The sequence below is a fragment of the Stigmatopora nigra genome, chromosome 12 (genome assembly GCF_051989575.1).
Source record: "Stigmatopora nigra isolate UIUO_SnigA chromosome 12, RoL_Snig_1.1, whole genome shotgun sequence".
Classification (NCBI taxonomy): domain Eukaryota; kingdom Metazoa; phylum Chordata; class Actinopteri; order Syngnathiformes; family Syngnathidae; genus Stigmatopora; species Stigmatopora nigra.
The window spans coordinates 8,596,713-8,613,227 of NC_135519.1; the positions used below are offsets into that span (position 1 = coordinate 8,596,713).

At 37.6% G+C, this 16,515-nt stretch overlaps 2 protein-coding genes across 11 annotated transcripts in view; both read left to right on the top strand.

Annotated features, from left to right (window-relative positions):
- sorbs1 (sorbin and SH3 domain containing 1) overlaps positions 1 to 7,777 on the top strand; it is a 32,668-nt gene extending 24,891 nt beyond the window's left edge. For 7 of the 10 annotated variants that reach the window (XM_077729238.1, XM_077729248.1, XM_077729243.1 and 4 more), the window contains 11 exons: positions 491 to 555; positions 890 to 1,060; positions 1,487 to 1,533; positions 1,652 to 1,766; positions 1,854 to 1,979; positions 2,069 to 2,263; positions 2,407 to 2,907; positions 3,857 to 3,952; positions 4,422 to 4,606; positions 5,469 to 5,575; positions 6,235 to 7,777. In XM_077729238.1, coding sequence (XP_077585364.1) covers positions 491 to 555; positions 890 to 1,060; positions 1,487 to 1,533; positions 1,652 to 1,766; positions 1,854 to 1,979; positions 2,069 to 2,263; positions 2,407 to 2,907; positions 3,857 to 3,952; positions 4,422 to 4,606; positions 5,469 to 5,575; positions 6,235 to 6,302 — 1,676 coding nt within the window. In that variant the 3' untranslated portion in view covers positions 6,303 to 7,777. The remainder of the gene's footprint in view (positions 1 to 490; positions 556 to 889; positions 1,061 to 1,486; positions 1,534 to 1,651; positions 1,767 to 1,853; positions 1,980 to 2,068; positions 2,264 to 2,406; positions 2,908 to 3,856; positions 3,953 to 4,421; positions 4,607 to 5,468; positions 5,576 to 6,234) is intronic. The other 3 variants (XM_077729244.1, XM_077729246.1, XM_077729247.1) reach the window with 3 other exon arrangements.
- Positions 7,778 to 10,911: 3,134 nt separating this feature from the next.
- pdlim1 (PDZ and LIM domain 1 (elfin)) lies at positions 10,912 to 15,701 on the top strand. The gene is made up of 7 exons (XM_077730286.1): positions 10,912 to 11,153; positions 12,198 to 12,349; positions 12,787 to 12,871; positions 13,783 to 13,964; positions 14,065 to 14,210; positions 14,368 to 14,485; positions 15,116 to 15,701. The coding sequence occupies exons 1-7, from the start codon at positions 11,061 to 11,063 to the stop codon at positions 15,300 to 15,302; spliced, it is 963 nt and encodes a 320-aa protein (XP_077586412.1). The 5' UTR covers positions 10,912 to 11,060; the 3' UTR covers positions 15,303 to 15,701.
- Positions 15,702 to 16,515: the final 814 nt, after the last annotated feature.

The following is a 16,515-nucleotide window of genomic DNA, read 5'->3' on the forward strand; positions in this document are numbered from 1 at the left end:
AATGAATATGGTTCCATCTAAGCATTTGAGTGACTGTAGGAGGTTCAGGCAAGCTTATTCAGGTTCATCTGTATATAAAAATGTTTATTTTGACCCTTTCTGAGATACTAAAGGGAATAGAGCGTATCAAGCATTTTAGTTATAAAGGTAAGAAACATATATCGTACATCTACAACCTAAATGTGTTTAGGTTGCACATTTTAGTTTCCTGAATCTCTTAATTTTCTTCATGAACACATTTGATCATTGTGTGTTCATTTTTCTGTTCATGCATGCTAAATGAAGTTTGGCATGGGTGGCTTTTGAAGTAGACTTTGTTCAATGTGTGCCTTGATCATTAATTCACTGATGATTTTCTTTGTAGTTTTTCTCATTGGAATCCGAGATTTGACTGCAATATCATCTTTTTCTACAATGTTTTGTTCTTGTATATTTCTAAGAAGGACATTTCTCACTATGTATAACCATTTTTTTCGCTCCTTTTTATTAGACCCATCCCCAGTACATGGTGAAAGCCAGGATGAAGTTCTGAGGAGGCGCCATGGAGACAAAGAGGTAATATATTATTATTATTATTGTTATTAAAATAAAAAATAATCCATTTTGGAATGCCCCATCTACTACTATCTATATTAAGGGTGTCCAAAGTCAAGGGTGTCAAAGAAATTGTGTAGAATTTAAGTTTTTTTTAAGTAAATAAATGATAAATTGAGCTATTTTGGTTAGGATATTCTTGACCTCTTACTGTTGTCTTGCCTTAATTCACTGCTATCGACAGTCACATTGTTAGAAAACCTGAAGAAAATGAACTGTATTAAACAACTCTATTATTGTGTCACAGTTTAAGCTTATCTGAACAGAAAAACAGTCCAGTCTGTTTCCTTGGCAGAAAATGTTAGAGGAGCAGCGGCGGCTTAAGCGGGAACAGGAAGAAGCTGACATTGCGTCCAGGCGTCATACTGGCATCGTCCCAACATGTCACCAGTTCATCACCAATGAGCGCTTTGGAGACCTGCTCAACGTTACAGATAACACAGAGAAACGGAAATCAGGCATTGAGGTACAAATACAGTCTGTTGCAAACAGGAAAAAGACAGTGACTGCATTGTCTGTTAGTGCATGAGTCAAACTCCAGTGGAAATTCGGAGGGTTGTCTTCTGCCTACAAAATGTTTTTCGAACAAAAGGTAGTAGTAATCATTTTTTAATTGAAAGAATATTTCACAGAAAAATCCCAACTGGCTAATTTGATATGTTCCACAATAAAACATGATGAGTAGAATCTTAACTTTGAAGAAATATAATGCAGTTTATATGTTTTATATTTCAGTATTGTGCAACTATAGTCCATCCTCCTAGGAGTTTCTTCTATTTGAATCAATGTATTAACTATAACATACATTTCAAATATCTACTCCACAACGTTATGCCAGAATGTTCTCTCTTTTTCACCATTCCTTTTTTTTTGCCATTGTGTGTCTACACAGAGAACTCCAGCCATGGCACGCTTCGATTTCAGAGCAGAAACTCTAAAGTAAGTAAATGTGATCAGTTGTGATCCTAATACATTCACTTGATGCAATACTTGTAGTACTACAATCACATACAGTACACACATTAACTAGTATTGCATGTATCTGGTATGTTTTTAGGGAATTACCTTTTCAGAAGGGAGACATCGTATACATCATTAGACAGGTGGATCAGAACTGGTATGAAGGGGAGCATCATGGAAGAGTTGGGATTTTCCCTCGGAGTTACGTTGAGGTACTTGAGCTCCTAATTAAGGGATTTCTTTTGCTTTTTAAGAAGCTTTTTCGAAATCACTTAGATTTGCTATGTCTTCTTGCGCAGCTTCTGCCCCCCACTCAGAAAGCACAGCCTAAGAAAAGTGTACCAGTGCAAGTGTTGGAATATGGCGATGCTATTGCTCGCTTTAACTTTGCAGGAGATACGGTGGTGGAGATGTCTTTCAGAAAGGTATGACAAAGTCAACACATCTTCAACCTACAATACACAAACACACAATGGAAATGGAGTTTGACACCTTTGCTCTAAAATGACTACAGGGAGAAAGGATCACGCTTATTCGGAGAGTAGACGAGAACTGGTATGAAGGCAAAATCTCAGGCACAAACCGCCAAGGAATCTTCCCTGTCACCTATGTCGAAGTGCACAAACGACCGCGTGTGAAAAATGGCTTGGATTACCCCGACCCTCCTCTCTCCTCTTCGCCACAGCGCAGCACTAATGCTTCCCCTCAGGTAAGGACCACCAACACAACACTTTGACTCCATCTACATCCACCTTCACACCGTCTTTTAATTTTCATTCTTCAGTCTTTTCAAGTTTTCTCATTCTTTTTTTCCCCTCCATTTTCTTCCTCTCACACCCTCGTCTCGTAAAGTTGTATCGTAATCGGCTGACCACTTCGCCGCTGCCCCTCCCTCGTTCCCCCTGCCGCTCTGTGTCCCCTGAAGTCCACGCCGTGTCCTCTGAGTGGATCTCTCTGACCGTGGGAGGCGGAAGCCCACCTGCCGCCCCGACACCCCCCTTGCCCCCTCTCCCCTCTGTGTCTTACCGCTGTGGCGAATACCTGCCCCCTCCTTACTCTGCCAGCCCCGTGCCAATCATCACCGGCAGCCCATACTGCATCTCTCCCATGACCTCGCCATCTGCCTCCCCTCTACCCCCGCCGTACCCACCCAGGCCCAACTCTGCCACCCCTTACCTCACTTTCACTCCTCCTCAAGGGGAGGGCTTCCTGCTTTCCCCTCCATCAACGCATTTCTCGCGTAGCATTAGCCCTTGTGGTGGGCCGGTGTTGGAAGGCTGGCTGGAAGGTGCAGAGGGTAACGGGGGAAGTAGCTGTGCCGCCACTGGGAACAGACAAAATAGCCCCCCAGAGGTACCTTGTGCATGGTGTGCCGTGATAGAATTCAGGCTCACTCTGGGATTTTGGGAACCCGCCAATAAGTGTTTGTTGTTGTAGTGCGGCTAACATTTGCGTGTGGAAGGTTTGATCTAACATGAGTGTTTTGGCAGTTGGATCACACTACTTTAAGAATCGTTTCAAAAATAATTAAATACGTTTGGTAAAATACTGGCTTGTGTGATTGCCAGATTTTTACCCTTACTGCCAAATTGAGAAGAAAAAAACATTTTAAATAGAACTACATGTTAACAGTTTTTTTTTTTTACAGCAAATGAATGTTAAAAGTGCATATGTACAACCAGTTTTTCTCATTCTTAGCCCCCTTTAATGTAGATTTTTAAACTATTGCAGTCAAGCGTGCTGACTACTGAGAGGAGAGTCCAAATATAGTTTCAGTTGCCACACACACTTTTATGTTCTCAGGGAGTAAGGCTTTCTTTTTCTTTTTTCTTTTTTTTTTTTTTTTACTTCCAGCTTCTATCTCAGTGGTCTAAATGTTCCACTACTAAAATGACAGTGTGGTTAGGAGTCATGGTAAAGGAGGAAATGATTAGTTTATTAGAAATATGATACCATTTACAATTAGGGAAGCACAATAGTACTGCTTTTATTTTACTCTACTCTTTTTTTCATAGTAATATTCTCGCAACTGTACTGACCATTATTTTAGCATAAATTGAACTTCATTTCAACTACGTGCTATTGGTACAGGTTTGCATGCCGTGTGCAACTAACCCACAATAGTTGAGATTGGTGCTTATTTTTCTCATTATGATGTGTCATGTTATGCATCTGAGTCTGATATTTTGTTCAACCGCTAATTCCTTGGACATACAGTATATGTGACTACGGGGGTAAGCTAAGGATGTAAACTCTTATTTTGGTGGTCTTAACTGGTAATGTGATGTTGTTTGTCTTGTAGCCCGCGCCAAACGACATTGATTACCACGGCCGAAACTCCAGAAGCCCTGTTATGCTGTTTGATATCCATGACAACAACAACGTGAACTCTTTGGCGGTAAGTGTCTTCCTCAGTTGATCTTTAACCAGAATTATGTCTGACTTTGTAGAATAAATAATTGAACCAATTACATATTTATTTAAAAACTATACAGTTTGAATCCTTCCTTTTCATCCATTGAACATTGCCACAACAATATAACTGCAATCTTAACAGCTGCATCCATTTCTTTTTTTAATGCTGCATTTAAATTATATATTTTCAGAATAACTACACACTAATAATTCATTTTTCCTTCACATGAACTCATATTGCTGTCTTGCTTCTCCATGCTTTCCTTCCTGGTCTCCACATTCACCTGCTCTTCTGTGGCTTTTAACGGATCACTTCCCTTTCCTCTTTTTACGTATTGGGCCTCCATTCCTGCCCCAATTATCTGCCTCACTCTTTTAACACCTTCATTCACTCCCCTACGTTTCAACCTAAACTTCTCCTGGGACTCACCTGCTACTATTACTACTACTAGGCAGTGTGTAATGAAATATTGAATATAACTGAGATCTCAGTGAGCTACTGCAGCAAGTTGTCCCAGCACACTCTCGACGCACTTCACAGACTGCACTCCCACCCTAGTAAACAATCTGTCATCATTTCCCAGCAACCCCTGTCCCAAAGCAGCAGTCCAGAGCCCAGCCATCTCAACGGTGGAATGTAAGTAGGACCATAAATGTGTACATTTGCATGTGATAACAACCTACTGTGGTTTGAACTATGGCGTCGTGTGGTCATTAAGACTGTACTGTAATAGGAAGTGAACATAAAAGCATGCATAGCATTGCTTCAGTACTTACAGGCACATAAAAAAACTGAATATTAAAATAATCAAAGCTTTAAATCTAAGTATCCTTGTATAATGATAATGAATGTATTCAATTCAATATATGGGCAGGTGGTAGAGATCTTGGCAATGCAATGCTATAAAATGTATTGTGTTAGAGAGTGTTTACTAAAAAAATGATATAATATAAAAAGCAAACTGCTGATTCTGGCTCAATGAAATTAAACTATTTCGGTGTTACTGCAAAAATATGATATACTTTTTTTCCTCATGTTTGAGCCAATTCAAAGAATCAAATATGTATATATTTTTTAAGTTATTTTTAATTGTCATGTCAACTATTAATGTCACATTTGAATTTAGCTGTCAATATGTTGTAATTTAAAAATACTCATTTGGATTAGTTGGCACATTTTGTCAAGTGGCAAATTTAAGAAGAAAATAATGAACCATTTCAGTTAGAAGTTATTGAAACATTAATGAACAAGATGATGCCATTTTTAATCCATAGGCTACATTCAAATGTGTTTGTAAAGTAAAACCAAAGCTTTTAAAACAAAGAACTTTTTTTCCTGATGCAGTCCCCACTCAAGAATACCCATTCTAAAAAAAAAAAAAAAGAAAGAAAGCAAAGCCATATGGTGGATTTGATTTGTCATTGGTTTGATTGATACTTTTTCATGGCTCTCAAATGTCCACCCTGTCTTAGTGTCTGTCTCCTTTGCTCCGCTCCAGTTTCCAAGCTCTGTACAGTTACGCGCCACAGAATGAAGACGAGCTGGAGCTGCAGGAGGGAGATCTCGTCAGCGTCATGGAGAAATGCGATGACGGCTGGTTTGTTGGTATGTACCGCAGGCCTCACATTCCTAGAGAATGCAGTCAGTCTTCCTGTGTCGTAGAGTATGCGTCCATATTGGGCTTCTGCCGACTGATGTGAATCATTTTAACCCTTTCATGCATGAATTCGGATTTTTTTTTGTTAGTTTCCTTAATTTTTTGAGGACATTTTTTATACATTCATACTTGTGGCGCACAAGAACAATCTTTAGTAGTGTCTGTTTAATATTTATAGAGATTGGCAAAAAGCTAATGCAATAATGATTTTAAGCGAAGGGAATGATTTAATTGAAGTATACATTTTGGGGGGTATATTATTGAAATAGAAATACGGAACATAAAGTAAAAAAAATACAAGTATAATATGAAATATAAGTCTAATTAAAGTGATTTTTCCTCAAAAATCCATTAATATTTTTTTTAAAAATAGACAAAAAAAACAAATGCATTAAAATATGTGTGACCTCTATGTATTTTTTTCTGAGATTGTTTTTTTCAAATAGATCTTAAACTGCTGATTCATTGCCATATTGTGTCATTTTTGGTGACTAAAACAATTGCAAAATGATCAAAACAGACTTTGCGGACTTTTTTTTTCAATAATGTTCTTTGTGTTGTGTGAATAAACACACTAACAATGTGATTGTATTCTCTTTATTTCCAGGTACGTCCAAAAGAACAAATCGGTTTGGAACTTTTCCGGGGAATTACGTAAAGGAGGTGAAACTGTAGAGCAACTTTAACACACTTTTTGCCTGTCACGCTTTGGACGTGTGGTAGGGTTATCATTAATCCAAATTGATTATAGTTCATTCTTAAGAATGTAAAATTGCACAGTCCTTGTATAGTATGCTCAATGCCCAAACTACAGCATGATGTATACACGTTTTACACACATGCTGTTCTCCTTGAGTATATTCTTTATGGAAATATATATATCAAGATATTTTTATCCTGCAGATGCAAGCTTCCAATCACGTCATGTCATTTACACATCATATGTTTATGTAGCACCCCAAACTAAATCAAGCAGCACACCAGAAGATGAATGAAGCAATAGATTTTATTACCAGAACTGGATTTACATTTTTTTTTTAATCCTTGGTAGGTAGCACTGCTAGAATATTTACAGTGTAAACATTTTTCCAAATCAGTATCTCACGTGTGCATGTTTGATTTTGTTTTTCCAAATGTGCTTCCGCCTTCTGTTTTTCTCAATCGACACAATTGAAGCACATGTTTAACAATGACATATAACTCGTGATAAGAGAGGACAACTGTGTAAATATTTTCTGACACTTTTATCATTTTATACCTCATTTTAAAGCATGTTTACTGACACATAGCACGGTAAACTGCTCTCGTCATTGTGACCATAGAACAGTTGTGGTAGCATGTAAAATCCTGTTTGGTCATTTGGGGAAATCCAGCCAAACCAAATAACTACAGGATTAATCATCAACATTTTAAAGATAACAGTGTCTCTTAGAAAATGGTGATTTTTATTTTTATTTTTTTATAAAGCATTGTGAGATTCAACCTGCCGTATTTTCTGGACTATAAGTTGCTCCAGTGTTTATATAAAAAATGCCTCATGACAGCAAAAAAAAACATAAAAAGTTCACACTGGACTAAAGTTCCCATTTTAGTGCACGAATCTATGTCATTTGCCAAGTATCTTTACACAGTCAACTGGTATTACTTTACAAGAAATAAATTGTTGCCTTACTTGGCATTGCACAGTTTCACAGTGCTAATGCAAATGTGAGATTCTTTCAGATTAGCTCGCTACAACTTTACAGCAATTGGGCTCAATAACGGCCACGTCGTCTGCTATTTTTCTAACATTTGTATTGTACACTGCCATATACACTGACAGTTTTGGTATCCCACAACTGTACCGTTACCTTAATTTAGCTGTACTAGTAGCGTCACATTCGATTACTAGTTTCCAGTGACCAAATTGTTGTTCCGCCTGGCTACCAGGTGTTCCTGCATTGTTGATTCTTCGCTCAGGTCTCATAGCTTCCTTCTCTCAACTCTCTAATTTTAGACTGTCCAGATTGCTGTGGAAATGTTTCTGTTAAAAAAACTACCTCTCCAGTATAAAAATGGATGGAAATGAAAATGCGCACAGAACCTAAAGGATTAAATTAAACAATTGAAACGACAAAAAAAATGACATCAAATTTTATATATCTTTCTCTCTTCCTATTCACAAGCCAAGAGTGTCCTGCCACGACCGATCGTGGATATTTTTTTACTCCATGGTCAGCCAGGGTTTAGTAACATTTCCAACAAAGCAAAATTATATATTTTAACATTATATAAATCGCTCGTGAGTTTAATTTATAGTCCGGAAAATACGGTAAATTATCAATAATGTAAAAGTACAACAATTTAAGAGGCCTTTTGAACATGGATAGATATTTTTGTAAATCAGTTTGGATTCCCAAACTGATTGGAACAGTGTAGTCAACACCATAGCACCATATAACCAGTCAAAATCACAATATAATCCAAAAATGTGTATTGACTGTGATTTCCTAACCCTCCTTATAAATACTGCAAACCTAACAATGTCCTTCTCAAATTTACGATTCACAGACTGTGTTATGCTTGACAACCTGTATATTACTACGTACTTAGAGTTATTCTTAGTGCTTGTTGCTCCAGTAAGTGAGCAGTTTAAAAAAGATAAACAGTCAATGTTTATACTATATAAGTGTTTTGGAGTAAATAGCTAACAAACATTGCCAGACTATCAGTAGCCCTTCAGTATTATACAGACTATAGAAGGATATTGCATTACATCATATTAGATACATTGTGCAGTGATGAGTGTCACATGATATGGTTTAAAAACATTTATTTAACAAGTAGCAATCTGCACTTCGCCCTCACTGATGTGTGCTTTTTGAGGCAAAAATCATGTGTTTCTTCCTTACCGTTATCACAATGACTACAATAAACTGTATTATGAGTGTGCCTGCATACGATTACTTAGAGAATGTTGCGGTATTTTTTTACTAGTGTTGCACTGATGTAGGCAATAGTGTACCCATGCCACGTTTTTTTTTTTTCATGCACCATTTCTGCATACCTAGTTGAATGTAAAGTAATCACGGATTGGTCAATAGCTGTTTAACTCATTAGCTACCATCTAGTCCATTGGAATTGGTTGGGTTAATGAATTACCGTTTATTTGCTGCCATTCTTCCACTTTTAATGGATTCAATTACAGCAAAATAGATCTTTTTAACACATAATTGGACTTTTATTATCAGAACAAAAGCAACAGGCGTTTTTTTTTATGGCCGCATGCGTAGCTGGCAGCCATCTTGGGTAGGGCAACAAGATATTTACCATTAGTACTCCCCAAAACCGATGACAGCATTTTAGTGGTAAAATGGTACCAATACTAGTATCGGTGCAACATTATTTGTCACATCACACAAGCATGATTTATTCTCTGCTGTTGACCTGTTTTTATTTCTTTTTTTTAAGTTTTCATATCAATTGAGCTCATCCAATGTTTTGTGTTCCAACTCATCTGTCATTCTCTCTTATTACAAAGCAACAGGAACATTATTGTGTAAAAACAACATGCTTTTGTCATTTTAATGCATCGTAACACATCACCGGATGTATGAATGTACGATATATGAATGTGATTCTGTGTATGCAAAATATGATGAAAGATGATTGCATAAGAAGGATTGTAAATATGTAAAATAAGAAATAGACTGCATCTGATCAGAGCTTCGGTTGAAGCTTTTAATCATGTGCAGCGTTTTATCTACCTGAAGGATTTTGTCACAGTGTGGAACGTTACTGAGCACAGGAAGTTTGATGCATAGGAACATCTCTCTGCCATTTGTCAGCTCAAAAATGCCTTACGTTTAATGCAAAATTGTGCCTCATTTTCATTTATGAGTATTCCTGCAATGTTTCTGTAGAATTTCTTCCGTTGTCATGCTTTCCCAATTTAGTTCTAGTCTCTGTATTGGGAGTATGTTCACTTGGAACTTGTCCATTTTCAAAAGAGCAACTAAGTGCTTTCCATATATATTGATCATGTTATGATTGAGTGTGTGCAACACAAAACCTGCAGCGAGTTTGGTTTGTTTGCTTCCATTTGCAGTGTTGTTACATTGACAATATTAGAATAAAACGCTATACACTGCTGTGGCTGTGTTATGCAGTATTTAATAAGCCTTTCAAGCAGAAATTATCATTTATTTTAAAACATATATCGCTGTCAATGGCATTGAATTAGTTAAATTTTTTGAAGATATATGTATATTATTTGAAAGAAATAGTAGGGAAAATCCATTATAATTAATAATTGGAAAAATAAGTTATTTAAATTTATGTAAAGGGTTAAATGTCTTGCATGTCCCTGAAAGGGTTAAAAGTGTGTTTTGCATATACTTTTTGGAATGTTGGAATGATCTTCAAACTTCAGACAATTGAGGAATCAAGCTGTGTTAGTAAACTCAGCATAAATGTTTGATTCAGTCATCATTCATAAGCTTTCCCACTCCACTTCAGCAGCAATGCTGGAAGGAATTCAAGTTTTGGGAGCGGCACATTCCACATCCTGGAATTAAACTCTACCATAAATGGTAAACTTGCGTGTAACACGGCACCGACATCAAGGAAAGCCTACTGTTGTAAACGGGGCGTCGGAGATCGCTTTTGAACGTGATATCGCTCTCGAGTCTTTCCATGGCAGTTGTTTATACAATGACGCCTTCGCGTTTATCCAAGTGCGTAATTTTGGGTGCGTTGGGTGAGGAGGCCACATCAAATATTCCACAAAAAAATAACATTTCCAATATTTTAGAAGAATTCCAATCTTCTAAGTCACAGTTATCAAGGCTTCATCATTTTCTGTCACCCTTTTAAAGTTAAATAAGTGCATTGGGGAGAAAAAAGTAAAACTAATTTAAAGCTGAATATTAACTGTTTTCCCTGTTTTTATTTTTGTAATAATTAAAAATATAGGTGGATTAAAATGTTACTAAAAGCCTTAAAATAGAGGATTTGAACAAATTTAATGTTTTTGAATTATTTTACTTTAGCCAACAAATCCACTTGGACAACTGACCTAATGACACTTCCATGAAAACTGACATTAATTTGAAATGAAAAAAATAACAATTTAGATATCAAGTAATGGCCCCCAAAATAGTTTGAGACCCCTACATCACTTGATGTCCTGTTGTGTTTTTTTTTTTTTTTTTTTTTTTTGCCTGTAGTAGTATCGGAGACTCGCACTTTGCACAATAGACGATCTTGGGATTCTCCTGGACAAAATGAAGGTTTCCCAATACATTTCGTCCTACTAACCTGAGGCTCCGCCCCTCCCGACCATTGATCACCTCGCAGGTCACTTAGAGCGAGGAAATAGACGCAAGTGACAGACAGACATCCTGACAAATACTTGACGCTCCTCGACATCAACTTGTACGGAACTTTTTAGTTATGCCTCTGCGGATAGTGGTTCAAGGTCCCGGGCCATGGGGATTCAGATTAGTTGGAGGAAAAGACTTCGAGCAACCCCTGACTATTTCTCGGGTAAGTTTAGATGGGAATCCGCTATCCAGGTAACACATGGCTTGGTTAAACTCAAATTTCTAGTAAATTGTCACTAGAATGCATTTTAACTCACGTGCCGATGGTTAAAATCATGTTACAAGTGTTATAAAGTTGAACTATATTTCCGATCGAATATCAAGGCGCTAGATGGCATCACATGTGTTTTGGATCACAAAGAAAATAAATTAATCTGACAGCTAAACCCTTTAAAAACACCCATTTAAGATAGATGCCATATTTATTTGGACTGGGAAGGATGGCAGCAAAATGCAAGCCATCCTAGTCCAAATGATTTCATTATTAGTTTTTTTAAATTGACTTAAGCATGTTATATTGGTTTATTTGTGTTTTACTTTAATTTGATTTCTTAAATTAAAATGGTATACACATATATACAAAATGTTAATATTTTGGCCTACTTGACCCAAAAGTGACATCCACGTTTGTTTATATAGACACCAAGTCTTTATTTTGTTTGTTTTTCAATTACTATAAGTGGTCACATGCTTTGTAAAGGCTTAAGTAAAGTAGTGCTCGACATATGAACTTAGATAAATTGACTAGAACAGATTTTTTCACCCCAGGGCTTCTTAAATGCCAAATCAGCGCTGAATTTCGAAATATAGAGTAGACAGGATAAGCTTGCTCATCAAATTGATATCACTCCATAATTTGGGCTTTGTATTTTGTAATATGACTAATGAGTCTACTAAATATATGTAGTAGTGTCATGTTCTCACTGGCTCTAAGAATTTGAGTAAAATGACAGTTCTATTTTGGGTGTTTCAGTACTCTGTTCGCCTCACCCATTGAAATAATTGCAAATTCCTGAGCTGCGCCAAAGTTTCTTGTCTCCAGGGCATCATTTGCATCAGGTCAGGCAACTTCGGCTCGGTGTCTACTGTAAACAATAACACGCGTTGAAGTCACTTGATGAGGGTCCACTTCGCTGGGAGTAATTCGGGTGAAAGATTCCATTGAAATGAAATTGTTCTTCTACAAAGTATTTCTTTTCATGTGCAGGTGACACCCGGAAGCAAAGCAGCCCAGGCCAACCTTTGTATTGGTGATGTGATTTTGGCTATTGATGGTGAAGCCACAAACAGCATGACTCACTTGGAAGCACAGAACAAAATTAAGGGGTGTATACAGGAGATGGCACTTTCTATTGACAGGTAAGACCCCACATTTCTCTAAATGGGTTTTATTACCGTAGAAAATGTGTGATTGGAAATCGGGCACTGTCCCATAATTTTAGAGTAATATTTTACTATAAGAAACATCAGCCTGAGACATTTTTATTGACAGTGATAGACATCCAACCCATTTTGACTGGCGCAATTGTGCAATTTTCTGATGGTCTTTTGCATTAATTTATGCATTCATTTATAATGGGAAGATTAAAATAATGCTGAATGGTTTTAAAAAGCAATAGCAATAAAAAAATGCTAATATTAAAGTACTTTTATATATTCCACTTACACTATAAAGGTTAAAGGCTTTAAGTACAAAAACTTTTAAATAGCTGTCACTTTAGTTGCCATTGTCCCCAAAAGGGTTAAAATGGCTACTATTGTACCTGAAGATTCTTTATCCTCTCCTTCAATTTCAGATCAGAAAATAAGTTGTGGTCGCCGCTGTCATCAGAAGAAGGAAAATCACATCCCTACAAGATGAATCTTGCATCAGAGCCAAGGGTGCGTGTCCGCAGACTCAACATGGACTGTAAACTAGGGATTGCTCAATGACTCGCTTTCATCAGCCATTTAAAAGAAACTCGGCGCATTCAACTTACTGGTAGCCGTATAATTTTCTGCGAGTCTGAACGTTGTCCTCGCCGCACCCCTGCGGCAAACGATGAAGTCATTGTTTACTTCCTAACAGGAGGTTTCCTAGACGACAGTAGTTTTATCTGCCAAGCTCTGACGTCAGACTCGCTCGGTTCCTGCCTACTGAGTGGAAAGCAAAGGCCAGCCGGATGTGTGTTGTCCAAAGGCCACACGGTCTAGTAGTTGCTGTGCACATTTGTCACCAGCACGCGTGTTGAATGCTTGTATGCCATTTGTCACTTGGATGCCTTTTTGATATTTTATACTTTTGTGTGACCTGGTCAATCTGTCATTTGGTTTGCTTTTTCTCTGTCTGTTTGTTATGACATTTCCTTGGGCTTGATGAGCCCATTGTTTTCCTAAAAAAGTGTTGTGTGGCATTTACTAATCATTTTTTTTTTGGCTCCCGATACCAAGAAATATTCCAATTCACGGCAAAAGCTTGACCTTTCTTCGCACCTACCAAAATGGTCTCGGTGCAGCCATCTTGGTAGAGGCAACATTCACATAAAAGTCAATGCTTTATTGATTTAATATTTAATTAATTTAAACAAATATGCCAAACGATTGGATGTCTATAATTTTTGGGGAGGAGAACAAGCCCTCCGTTTTTTTAACTGTAGCGTGCATAGCAGGCAGCCATCTTGGGTAGGGCAACCAATTGGTGGAAACTAGACCTTGGACATGCCATGTTACCACGCTGATAGCACTGACATCTTTTTAGTGTTCTATGGGTGCAACACTAACAGTTTTCTCATCCTTGTTTCTGAATTTGGCAGGAAATGAAACAAATAGGCTCCGCCCACAACAGGAGTGCTCTACCGTTCTCAGGTTTTGCTTCCAATGTTGTGACCAACCAGTACAACAACCCGGCTGGCCTATACTCCACCGAAAACATCAAAAATTTCAACTCGGCTGTGGACGAAGTCAAAACATCGACGACCATCAACGAGCCTGACATGTGAGAACAAACTTGTACAATGATGGGGTCAACAACACATGACACCATCTTTTGTTTATGGTTCAAACAAGCATCCATTTTTTTGATACTTTCCTTGTAGAGCTGCAGATCCATCCAAGTCCACTAAGCGACCACCAACAGCTGAAGATTCGGAAGTCTACAAAATGCTGCAAGAGAATCAGGAGTCAGACGAGCCCCCACGACAGTCTGCTTCCTTCAAGGTGCTTCAGGAGATTCTTGAAACAGGTACAGATCACTTTTTTTCTCCTCCAAGTGACTTTTCCTCTCTTTTCAATCTGTTTTGAAGAAGTAAATGTTTGCATGTTTCATTCATGTTACCTACTCCCTGTAAATAGAACATTTACAACTGGTCTCCATATAATTGACTGATGGTTGTTTGTAGGCAATTCTGACAGACCCTCAGGATTCAGGAGTGTAAAAGCACCTACAACAAAGATTGGCTCCTCTGTTGGAAATACAGAGAAGCTGTCTGTCTGTGACAAGTGTGGATCAGGAGTTGTGTAAGTATTTAAGCCTTTTTCACATTTTAATGTACACACAAAACTCATCTGGATTGAGCATCTACTACAATTTTTCTTATGCTGTATTGCAGCTCTGCTAGTTTGGAATTGTACTTTTGGTTATCAAATCTATTTCGATTGAGATAGCTATCATTGAATGATCTATTGACACCAATTAAATTTAAGTGGCCAGTCTTTTTTTGCGGGCTTGTTGTCCAGAGAAAGATGACTTTTTATCTTGTTTATTTACAATTTCATGGGAGATGTTTAATGTTCTGTGACTGTTAGAGGTCTTCACATATTCTAGTAATATCTATCACTTTAAGAATTACTTTCGGCAAGTGGTAAGTTTACCAAAAGTTGGTCATTCTAGTAAAACAACCAATAAAATAACTTTCCCCCCCACTACTGATCTGTTGCAATTGTTGCTGCCCTAAATTGTCAAATTCAGTGTGAAAACTGCTTAACTAAAAAGTATACATTGGCACTAATATATATAATCCTACAAAAATACTGTGAATAAATCAGTGTAAATGTTGTCAGCTCAAATTTTTCATAGCTTGTCAAAGTTGAGTCTTACACAGTAATTCCTCTTGCAGTGGAGATTGAAGTATTGCTTTTATGACACAGGGGGATGTTGGTAAAGCTGCGTGACAAGTTCCGACACCCCGAGTGCTACACTTGCACAGACTGTGACGTCAACCTGAAACAGAAAGGACATTTCTTTGTGGAGGATCAGATTTACTGTGAGAAGCACGCCCGCGAGCGAATGACCCCGCCCGAGGGCTACGACGTGGTCACGGTCTTTCCCAAGTAGAGGGACATGGAAGTTTGGCCTCAGACTGCACGCTGCTTTCTAAGACACACCCAAACCTTTAGCTTTGAATTAGTTACTCTTCTTGTGTACACACTGGAAGAGTTGACAAACCATGATTTGCACATAAAAACACAATAGTATCTGCAATTGGTAAATTCTTATTTTAAATACATTGAGTTGAATGGTAATTAGGGACTTATTCACTAGAGAGGAACCACTATCGGTTTGTTTTTCTTTTTTTGTTGTTGTTTTGAGACAAGGGACTGTCATACTCAACATCACACAATTCACAATTTTTGTACAATTTTTTTTATTGATGAGACCAACTATTTCACAGAAATATCTCAAGAAACATTTTAATGTCAATGCCAAATAAATACGTATTTTAGTTTAACTAAAGTGCCCCTTTTGTCAGTTTACTGATTTGAGCTTTACAATAAATATTTTTAAAAAATGTAGATGTCAGTCATAGCAATAGAATGTGCATAAATAAGATTGGGAAAATGAGTATTTCTAATACTGCCAATCGTGATCAAACATAGTATTCTCACAATAGAGTATCTTGGGATAAAATGATAATGATGCACAACATTTGAGATCAGACAATGCTGAGGGAGCTGCAGGTGGACGGCCGAGGACAGGAGAAGAGTCTGTCGCTTGTTCTATGCGTAAAGTTTCAGTCAAGGCCCAGATGTAGTTGTGGGCAAAGCGCAGAGTTTCTATTTTGGTCATTTTGGCCTCCTCGGGAAGAGTTGGCAAGATGTTACGAAGCGTGTTGAGAGCAGAGTTGAGGTTGTGCATCCGATGACGTTCTCGGTCGTTGGCTTTCACCCTTCGTCGGCCGCGTAGCGCAGAATGCGTGCATTTGGATGGGGCCTTTTCCTTTGGACACGCGTGCACATCGACGTCTTTTGGATTCATTTGCGACTCAGCGGTGTTAATTGTCTCACCATCAGTTGGGGCACAGAATTCTTTGGGAAACATCCTATTTAAAATAAAAACAAATGTGAATAAGTTTATGGTTTAGAATAAAATATTATGTCTCCAATGCGATATAAATATGATAGCTGCACTTCATATTAATCATGAGAAAATATATAAAATTCTGCATTCCAAAAGCAAAGTTGAATCATCTATTGTTAATTATTGGTATTTTCTTCACTTCAGAGCAATAAACATAATTAATACACATATTACGTTTTGAATGACTTCA

Excerpts from the sequence above, each read along its gene's own strand:
- pdlim1 (XM_077730286.1), top strand. The coding sequence starts at position 11,061 with ATGCCTCTGCGGATAGTGGTTCAAGGTCCCGGGCCATGGGGATTCAGA. Across the intron at positions 11,154-12,197 it reads AACCCCTGACTATTTCTCGG|GTGACACCCGGAAGCAAAGC; the intron begins GTAAGTTTAGAT and ends TTTCATGTGCAG. Across the intron at positions 13,965-14,064 it reads ACCATCAACGAGCCTGACAT|AGCTGCAGATCCATCCAAGT; the intron begins GTGAGAACAAAC and ends CTTTCCTTGTAG.